At 41.5% G+C, this 11,239-nt stretch overlaps 1 protein-coding gene across 1 annotated transcript in view; it reads right to left on the bottom strand.

The window, feature by feature from the left end:
* Positions 1-11,239, bottom strand: part of LOC106581009 (tyrosine-protein phosphatase non-receptor type 23) — a 29,990-nt gene that overhangs the window by 10,498 nt on the left and 8,253 nt on the right. The window contains exons 2-3 of the mRNA XM_014162665.3: positions 4,467-4,541; positions 4,220-4,347 (exon numbers count right to left, since the gene is read on the bottom strand). Coding sequence (XP_014018140.3) covers positions 4,220-4,347; positions 4,467-4,541 — 203 coding nt within the window. The remainder of the gene's footprint in view (positions 1-4,219; positions 4,348-4,466; positions 4,542-11,239) is intronic.

An 11,239-nucleotide genomic window follows, 5' to 3' on the forward strand; every position in this document is an offset into this window, starting at 1 on the left:
TCAGGTGGCATGTCTTGTGGGGTATGCATGGGTGTCCAAGCTGTGTGTTAATAGTTTAATTTAAAACAGACAGCTTGGTGCATTCAACATGTCAATGCTTCTCGCAAATACAAGTAGAGATGAAGTCAATCTGTCCTCTACTTTGAGCCAGGTGAGATTGACATGCATATTATTAATGTTAACTCTCCGTGTACATTTACGAGCCAGCTGTGCTGCCCTGTTCTGGGCCAAAGCTAATCTAAGTCCCTCTTTATAGCACCTAACCAGACGACTGGACAGTAGTCTAGGGCCTGTAGGACCTGCCTTGATTATAGCATTGTTAAGAAGCTGAGCAGTGCTTTATTATGGACAGACCTCTCCCCGTCTTAGTTACTGTTGGGTCAATATGTTTTGACCATGACAGTTTACAATCCAAGGATACTCCAAGCAGCTTAGTCTCCTCAACTTGCTCAATTTCCACATTATTCATTATGCATTTAGGGTTAAGTGAATGATTTGTCCCAAATACAATGCTTTTAGTTTTTGAAATATTTAGGACCAACTGCTTTCTTGCCACCCATTCTGAAACTGACTGCAGCTCTGTGTTAAACGCTGGTTGCTGACATGCATAGTGTTGAGTCATCAGCATACATAGACAAACAGGCTTGACTCAGAGCCAGCGGCAGGTCATTAGTAAAGATTGAATAGTAAGGGGCCTGTGTTCTGTTATACAGGTAACTCTCGATCCACCATATAGCAGGGGATGTAAAGCCATAACACCAATGCTCCATCTAAGCTGCGCGCGTAGCCCCGGAACTGCCGCGCAGAAAAACCAGCCCACAGAGAGAAGCGGCCACCAACCGGTCAATCTCCAAGACATTCCTAGTCGATCGCCAAACATTTCTGTAAAAAACCCAACGATAAAGCCTTGTGTTCCTATTTGTTTTGTTTTAGTCTTGGGCTGTTGGTGGTAGGGGCACTTGATTCAGCTGCCATGTGCGCCGGGTAGGCGAGCTGTTGCCATTCTGAACCATTACATCTGTCTGAAAGTAAAAAAATCTGCCTTCCCTGCGGACCCAGAGAGCAAATGAAGTGCACTATAGGCCTACTGCTGGCCAATCGGATGGCTCAGATGACCGTGTCTGCAGTAACGTAGCACGGCGTAAATGAAAGCCACAGAAAGTTGACACTGTGACATTTCTAAACATTTCAAACTATGAGTAGAAAGAGACTGTCAGCGAATACAGCAAAGAGATACTGTTTTTATGACTGAGTTCATGTTTAAAGTTCTTACTCAGCACTGTCAACACTTTGTACTCAACACTTTTATAAGCCATAAAATGCGCGTCGTTCCTATTTCCACTCAGCGCTACAACAAGCACTGCAGTAGTAATGAATAAGTAGGAAAGTGTATCTATAGGCTTGCATTGTTATTATTAGCAGCTTGGGTCTTTTTTAATTTCGAGGAATATTTCACTTTCTCTGTTCAACATGACTTTGTGCATGAGGCAGAAATAATGCGGTGCGAGTCGAGTTTTGCCAGCTGGAAGATGGTGTCCCTTTTTGGTCAGTGTCAGTGGAGGAAAGGGAGAGCGGAGGGATGTTGAGAGGCGGACCCTCAGTCTGCTGCTCTCTCCCTCCGCTGAGACTGACCATCAAATGCAGGCACCATCAGCCCCCCCCAACAAAATGTAAATGTACATTTTTTTTTTTAATTGCCTGAACAACAATGCATTGGCAGGGCAATTCAAGCAAAGCCAATATGCAGTGATAATGTATTGGGCCTATAACTTACTGCACAAGCCTCATTGCTACAGAACTGTTTTTAATTGATTGTTGCATTGGCTTACATTTTTTTAAAGTCATGTTTAAAAAAAAGTAGTAGATCTCAGCTTGTATTTTGACTCAGTGATCTTGACTCAGACAATGTTGGTGACCACTGTTCTAGAGTTTTCCCTGTTAAGACTATCAACGTTTCCATTTACCGTGGAAATTGTGATCAAATCAACGCAATATTACCGAAACAAAACAAACTATGCAAGAGATTTTGTTGTAGGTAGAACGCATCATAGTAGGATTCTATTGCATTGGCACGCACTACTCAGCCCGTACTCTACACAGACCGGTGCAGTATAAACAATCAGAGCTGCAGTAGACCTATATGCAAATAGATCATTGTCATATATGGATATGTGCCATTTACTTTGAACTGGACTGTGTTTGCAGCATGAGCGGTCGTGAGTAGATGCGCTTCATTTGAGGTCAAAGTAAGAGCTGCTGTAGAAACGTGTGCACATTTTGTTCATATTCTTTGCTAGTTAGTGAGTTATTAGCCCAGTTATAGATCATTTGTAGTGAGCAATAGAGGAGTGATTGCTTCCTACAAGAGCACAAAACATATACATTTCTAGACGTCTTTGAAAAGCGAGTCAGGTAAAGAGCTTTTTTTTATGTCTTAAAGGGGCAGTGTTGTATTTTGAGACAGGCTTGAATAACCTAAGTAGCCAATAGGCAGAGGGTAGAATAATTTGTCTGATTCTCTGTAATAATGGTACGGGAATAATAATGTATTTTATTTTGTAAAGTGGTTTCTTGCATCAAACACAACAACATTTTCAGTCACCTCCTTGTCTGAAGGACAAGTGGATAAACAGGTTGATGTCAAGCCCTGCTCATGGAATGTAGGCCTACATTGAACACCACACATTGGATGCTACGTTAGGCTGAATGACAGAACAGCCGTTTCCATGTTAAAATGTTATGGGATGCATTTTCACCATTGTTTTGATGTTAGGCTACTCTGGTTGGCCTACATTATGATCAAATAGCCACAGTAGCCAACTTGGCCACTGTTAAAACTGTAACTTAAAGCGGGTACAGCCTCCGTGTTAACAGTAAACGCGTGCTGGAAGTTGCACAGAATTTTCACAACGTTCAGGTTTACGTTAAGCAGACCTGAAATTTGCTCAGTACCGGAAAAAAATTGAGGGAACATTACATAACGCATACGCTTTTCCAGCAGCAGATTATTACAGATAATGTCAAAAGTTGCACTGAAGACTAACAAACAGGTCCCACAATCTGTTTATTACTTATTATTTTATTAGCCAATCATCAGTTATTTGTGTAAGTGGCGTACATGTTGAATGCCCCTCCCTATAAGCGTTTTGAAAATCAGTTGTTAGTTTGTTTATCGTGAAATAGCACTATCTGGTCAAACACTATTTTGTTCCAAAAGTTTACTAAGGGTTGGTAACAGGCTGATTGGTCGGCTGTTTTAGCCAGTAAAGGGGGCTTTGCTATTCTTGGGGAGCAGAATGACTTTTGCTTCCCTCCAGGTCTGAGTGCACACACTTTCCTGTAGGCTTAAATTGAAAAGATGGCAAATAGGGGCGGCAATATCGTCCGCTATCATCCTCAGTAATTTTCCATCCAAGTTGTCAGAACCAGGTGGCTTGTCATTGTTGATAGACAACAATATTTGTTTCACCTCTTCCACACTCACTTTACAGAATTACAATGCTTGTCTTTCAGTATTTGGTCAGTTATGCATGGATGTGTAGGTTCAGAATTTGTTGCTGGCATGTCATGCCAAAGTTTGCTAATCTTGCCAATGAAAAAACAATTTAAGTAGTTGGCAATATCGGTGGGTTTTGTGATGAATGAGCCATCTGATTCAATGAAGGATGGAGCTGAGTTCACCCAAAATGTAACGTAAAGTGATCCAAACCTTTTTACTATCATTCAGCTTTGTTTCATAGTAACTGTTTTTCCAGAAAATATTTCTGTCCTGGTAAGAGAATGAAATTGGCGACACACTGTATTGCATACCTGAGGGTGTGGTGTGTGACTACGCGTATGGTAGGGAGAGCTTATGAAAGTGTGTGTGTGTTCGCTCACACTTTATTTGGATAGTCCAGATTGTAGATGCTCTGTAGATATCTGTTCATAAGCAACTGCTTGCTAGGGTTACAGTTAGGGATGGTTCAGAATAAGGGTAAGAGTTAAAGTTAGGGCTAGGGTTAAGTTTAGGGTTAGGATAAGGGTTAATGTTAGGGTTAGTAGATAGTCTGTCGAGCATCTACAGATGGACTATCCAAATAAAGTGTTACCTTGTGTTCTTCTGGTCTTTCCGTAGCTGTCTGTGGTAGAGTTTATGAAAGCAAGTGTGTGTATGATAAGGATCTCATGGGTAAGTGTGTAAATATAGGGGTCCTATGTGTACTTCATTGCCTCATACCATGAGATGGGTACTGCTGCTTCCTGCCCAGGCCCCAGAGGCACACGGCTCTGGAGATAGTGCAGCTGCCCAAAGTACTTCCTCAAAATGCTGCAGCCCTCAAAGTCCCGCGTCACATTCACCGCACCCTGCCACAAACACTTACTTATTATATGATAGAAAGACAGCGCAGTATATGACCTACATAACAAATAAATCACAACATATGACATTTGCATAGCACAAGTCGCTCAGTCTCAGTTCATACCTGTCTCAGTGTCTCCAGCTTCTTCAGCTGTTCATTATAGCTGTCTGGATTCTCCCCATAGTTCTTCAGGATGAACTGAAAGGACAGAGGGAAAGCAGGTAAGAGGGGCCATTGGGAGCACAGCAAATAACCTTTATTTTAACCAATAAGGTCTATTCATTCAATCAGAAATAGATTTACAGTACCAGTCAAAAGTTTGGACACACCTAGTCATTCAAGGGTTTTTCTTTATTTTTACTATTTTCTACATTGTAGAATAATAATGAAGACATCAAAAGTATGAAATAACACATATGGAATCATGTAGTAACCAAAACAAAGTGTTAAACAAATCAAAATATATTTTATATTTGAGATTCTTCAAAGTAGCCACCCTTTGCTTTGATGACAGCTCTGCACACTCTTGGCATTCTCTCAACCAGCTTCATGAGGTAGTCACCTGGAATACATTTCAAATAACAGGTGTGCCTTGTTAAAAGTTAATTTGTGGAATTTTCCTTTCCTTCTTAATTGGTGTGAGCCAATCAGTTGTGTTGTGACAAGGTACAGAAAATAGCCCTATTTGGTAAAAGACCAAGTCCATATTATGGCAAGAACAGCTCAAATAAGCAAAGGGAAATGGCAGTCCATCATTACTTTAAGACATGAAGGTCAGTCAATCCGGAAAATTAAAAAAACGGAATGTTTCTTTAAGTGCAGTTGCAAAAACAATCAAGCGCTATGATGAAACTGGCTCTCATGAGGATCGCCACAGGAAAGGAAGACCCAGAGTTACCACTGCTGCAGAGGATAAGTTCATTAGAGTTACCAGCCACAGAAATTGCAGCCCAAATAAATGCTTCACAGAGTTCAAGTAACATACACATCTCAACATCAACTGTTCAGAGGAGACTGTATGAAATCAGGCCTTCGTGGTCAAATTGCCACAAAGAAACCACCATTACAGGACACCAATAAGAAGAAGAGACTTGCTTGGGCCAAGGGACATTATACTGGTGGAAATCTGTCCTTTGCTCTGATGAGTCCAAATTTGAGATTTTTGGTTCCAACCACGGTCTTTCTGAGATGCAGAGTAGGTCTAGAGAGTTGATTAGAGGAAAATGTAGGCCTATAAGAAGCACAACAAACTTCTTCTTGAATGGATGATCTCCGCATGTGTGGCTCGCACCGTGAAGCATGGAGGAGGTGGTGTTGAGGTGCTTTGCTGGTGACACTGTCAGTGATTTATTTAGAATGCAAAGGCACACTTAACCAGCATGGCTACCACAGCATTCTGCAGCGATACGCCATCCCATCTGGTTTGCGCTTAGTGTTTTTCAACAGGGCAATGAACCAAAACACACCTCCAGGCTGTGTTAGGGCTATTTGACCAAGGAAAGTGATGAAGTGCTGCATCAGATGACCTGGCCTCCACAATCACCTGACCTCAACCCAATTGAGATGGTTTGGGATGAGTTCGACCGCAGAGTGAAGGACAAGCAGCCAACAAGTGCTCAGCATATGTGGGAACTCCTTCAAAACGGTTGAAAAGCGTTCCAGGTGACTACCTCATGATACTGGTCGAGAGAATGCCAAGTGTGCAAAGCTGTCATCAAGGCAAAGGATGGCTACTTTGAAGAATCTAAAATATATTTTGATTTGTTTAACACTTTTTTGGTTACTACATGATTCCACATGTGTTATTTCATAGTTTTAATGTCTTCAGTATTATTCTACAATGTAGAAAATAATAAACATAAAGAAAAATCCTGGAATGAGTAGGTGTGTCCAAACTTTTGACTGGTACTGTAGATTTGGAGGAACTTTATTGTCCCATCACTAGAACCTTCAGTTAGGCCTAGAGAGTTGATTAGAGGAAAATGTAGGCCTATAAGAAGCACAACAAACTTAATGGCCCTCACATTGTCAAAATAATCCTGGGGAGAACCCTGCAGGCTTGTACATAAATATTTAGGTGTGTCCACATCGCTCATGGCCTGAGAGAGTCCCTGGATTTGTGTAGGGTGGGGGGTGTATGACTATAGTGCATTCAAGCAATGGTAATTCTGTTTACCCACACACCATTCATATAGAAAACCTACAGTACATAGTACCTGCATAGATGGTTGATGATTTTATTAGGCATAATTGTTGGACGATTCCAGAGTTTAAAATATGTTTGTTCTACTGCAAGGGTCGGGGAAATTCTAAAAACGTTTTTTTTCCGGTCCCTTTTTGGCAACCAATTGACTATCAAATCAGTCAGACCATGTTAAACCGTTTAATTTTGCATTCACGTCTGAGATAAAAGGCTGTCCCACAGTTGCTGCCAATCATATTGGTTTTACAATAATAGAGGTGGAACATACTGTGTCCATAGGCTACAACAGATCATCAGTGGAATTCACACAAGAAGCCATTGCCTCACAACATCGCAACAGATAGAAAGACTTTATAGGGAGTTCATATTTGTCATTAGGGTCAAAGGTGTCAGGATGGAGATGAGGCAATTATCAGAAGAAAGGTGAGGACACAACACTTCACCTGACAAGACTGAATTCAAACATTACACTGTTGATTTTAAGTGCATTTTACATTTACTGTACTTTTCACAGCATTTGTTGATAACGAAATCTGGAAATACTCTGGATACTATCAGTAACATAATAATAATGAGGTTGATGCTATATAAAACAAAATCATTACAAGGGTTTGAATGAAAGGTCAAACTGGTTTCTCCAAGAGGCCACACATCTCTCCAAAGTGTGCACAGTTCCTAAGTAACTTCAATATGCTGCCCTGCATCCCCACCATCTCATTGTTCCAGCAGGATCCAGCACAAATTTAGCACTAACATTCATAATGAATCCATAATCCAATCCAATTAATCCATGCAATATAAAAAAAAAAAAGAATAAGTCTGCGCCTATTGTGTGGACAAAGGAAATGAATCTGAATCTCCCAGACAGTCAGTGTTTTATACATTTTTTTGGTCTTCGTTAGCTTAAAGCCGGGATTCCACATTAGACCAATCCACGTTAGATCTACGTTATAGCCAGAGAAGGCTGGTGGGAGGAGATATAGGAGGAAGGGCTCATTGTATTGGCTGAAATAGAATAGTGGAACGGAGTCCAATATGTGGTTTCCATATATTTTATGTGTTTGATACCGTTCCATTTATTCCATTACAATGAGCCTGTCCTCCTATAGCTCCTCCCACCAGCCTCCTCAGGTTATAGCACGCTTGACATAAAAGTTATTCCCGATTGAGCCAACATTAACAGCTTTTACAGTGAATGAGATCTGGCGAACATCTGGGAAAATACCTTTAAAAGCTTGCTCCATTCCTCCAACTTTCCACTCTAGCTGCCCTGTTCACTCTGCCAAATACACTATAACACCAATCAAGGGTTCAATGCATCTAATGGTGTCTGCATACAAGGACCACAGGGGAAGAGGGGAGCCATGCGAATCATCGCCATGGTCAACAGAGACCGACCCACGTCTCTGTACTGAGACCCAGGAGCTGGAAGGGGACATCCACCTCAACGGCCAGCTGACCACCATGAACGAGTGCATCTACAGGAATATGTACAGGTAAGTACTGCTGGCTGACGCCTCATGGAGGACCTACAGGGACAGCACCCAGACACAGCTGTGTTCCTGATGGAGACGCACCTCTTCCCTGCCACAGCCGCTACGCCAGACCATTCCGCACTGAGGAGGGCGCCGGAGGTGGATCTCCAGGACTACATCTACAGAGAGCCTGTTCAGGAGGACGCCTTCTGCTCCTACAAGATGATGGCCTACCCCCGGCTGGTGCTGCAGACAGACATTTTTGAGGTGACACAGAGCTACGGTGACACTGTTAGGGTTCCGTCCGATGTGTGTAAGATCATGGAGGTGAAATAAGCTGAGAAAGGGAGCAGGACCAACGAGCAGCTGGTCCTCGATAGAAGTTTCTGGGAATTCAGAGTTTATCTCATGCCCAATGTCGATAAAGTTTTACAGAAATTAGGAATACAGAAAACTCCTTGGGAGCATTTACTCGGTTAAAAGTTGGATATTGAGAATCAAAATGCAAGATTTCTGGGACTACAGGGTAAATCCATTTGAATACTATTTCACACCACCCCCTTTGATTTGAAACCTTCGATACATACAGTGCATTTGGAAAGTATTCAGACCCCTTCACTTTTCCACATTTTGTTACGTTACAGCCTTATTCTAAAATAGATATTTTTTTTTAAGTATAATTCTCAATCTACACACAATACAGCATTATGACAAAGCAAAAACAGGTTTTTTGAAATTGTAGCAAATTTATAAAAAAAATTAAATATCATGTTTACATAAGTATTCAGAGCCTTTACAGTACTTTGTTGAAGCATCTTTGGCAGGGATTACAGACTCGAGTCTTCTTGGGTATGACGCTACAAGCTTGGCACACCTGTATTTGGGGAGTTTCTCCCATTCTTCTCTGCAGATCCTCTCAAGCTCTGTCAGGTTGGATGGGGAGCGTCCCTTCACAGCTATTTTCAGGTCTCTTCAGAGATGTTCGATCGGGTTCAAGTCCAGGCTCTGGCTGGGCCCCTCAAGGACATTCAGAAACTTGTCCCGAAGCCACTCCTACATTGTCTTGGCAGTATGATTAGGGTCTTTGTCCTGTTGGAAGGTTAACCTTCGCCCCAGTCTGAGGTCCTGAGCGCTCTGGAGCAGGTTTTCATCAAGGATCTCTCTGTACTTTGCTCCGTTCATCTTTCCCTCGATCCTGACTAGTCTCCCTGTCCATGCCGCTGAAAAACATCCCCACTGCACAATGCTGCCACCCCCATGCTTCACCGTAGGGATGGTGACAGGTTTCCTCCAGAAGTGACACTTGGCATTCAGGCCAAAGTGTTCAATCTTGGTTTCATCAGACCAGAGAATCTTGTTTCTCATGGTCTGAGAGTCCTTTAGGTGCCTTTTGGCAAACTCCAAGCGGGCTGTCATGTGCCTTTTACTGAGGAGAGGCTTCCGTCTTGCCACTCTACCATAAAGGCCTGATTACAATTGTAGTAATCCAATCCTTCTCCTGGAGGTATGCTGGGTGTGCAGGCTTCTGTTCCAGCCCAGCACTAACACACCTGATTTAACTTACCAAACCTAATGAGTTGATAATAATGTGTATTATTGCTGGACTGGAATGTAAGGACCACAGGCTCACCCAGTAGATCAGAGAGTGGAGCAAGGTTGGCCACCTCTGGTATGGACTTTTTTGTACACCTGAAATGATGCTTTAGTAATAATAGCTTAATTACTAAGATGTGTAAGCTTTACAAACAAGTTAGATTATTTGTACTTTTGAAATGATATTCTGATTCATTCAATGTTGATTCGTTGAAGTGAAGTGTTTAAACTTGTTTTAATTGTTAACTTAAAAACATTATTCAAGATGAACTACAGTAGTGCCAATGTTCATTCATCACAGATCACAATTCTACAATAAAGGTGTGAACGGGATCTGTCTGTAATTTATCTGTGTTGCTTTCTTAAATGAACATGACCTTTTTGTCCAGTTGTGAGCTCTCCAATTTAAAGTGATACCAGTAGATAATGTTTGAGGCTAACCATGAGCCAGATTTTTTACATTATGTTTCTGACCTGAAATTGTTTAGTGCAAATCCAACCCTTATATTCTATGTACAGTACTGTACATGAAAATATGGAGCCAGAAAATTGTAGACAATTTTGGACCCCCTTGTGGCCCCGCTAAATGTGGAGTATGAAATAATTTTTACGTAACAAATTTTTGCTATCGTTCTTTTTTTACATCCGTTATTAGACAGTGGCAACGATGATGATTATGAACATGGTCTTTTGCCTGCTAATGCCTGCAATGCAGTGAAGAAAACGATATGACAACAATAACGTCTAATGTAACTGGCCCCTCTAACAGTACAACTGGCCCCAGCTTGGCCCCCCCAGTTGAAATGGTCTAGAACCGCCACTGGTGCCCAGCTGGGCGTATTTTCTTCACCTCACACAGTAAGTCAACAAAGACCTTTTTTTTATCCATTCAAATTATTGTGACGGTATGCGAATACTTTGTTTGAATGGTTTTGTGCGTCAAAATAGGAACTGTATTTAAAAAAATGTAGCCATACAGTATCAGACATATGAAACCTTATGTTTGACTCCTTTCCAAAAATTCCATTCCAGCCATTACAATGAGCCCGGCCTCCTATAGCTCCTCTCACCATCCTCCTCTGGCCTCTCTCTGTTAATGTTGTGCCAATACGAAAAAGCAACAGACTGTCTCCAACCTGGCATTTCCTAATTTGTTGATAAATATAAGTAATAATATGAATAACAATAATGAAATGTGAATTGTGACCCCCATGAACGGTTATGTCGGTGACCGTGTACATTGGCCTGGACAATTACCATAACCTCAAATTCCAAGATATTTAAGTAGGACTGTGGCTGTCAATGATCTAAAAATGCTTAAATTGTTCTAACTTAGACCCTATTTTACATGATCTGAGGTTTTGATGTTGTGCCCACCATTGGTTGAGACACAACATGCTCCTGAATACAGGGTGGGTGTCATGTTCGGCTGATAATTGTACTAACATTTGAATCCAGTTTTTACTTTCAAATGGTACCACAAAGATGGTTGGAGGTCCACATATCAAATAATGTTGACTTGAATGGGAATCTGTTGTCTTAAATAATACTGTCAAACCTCCAATGGAAACCAATTGAAATCAAATTTTGTTTGTCACATGCGCCGAATACAACAGCGAAATGCT

The sequence above is a fragment of the Salmo salar genome, chromosome 02 (assembly GCF_965601325.2).
Source record: "Salmo salar chromosome 02, fSalSal1, whole genome shotgun sequence".
In the NCBI taxonomy this organism is placed as follows: Eukaryota; Metazoa; Chordata; class Actinopteri; order Salmoniformes; family Salmonidae; genus Salmo; species Salmo salar.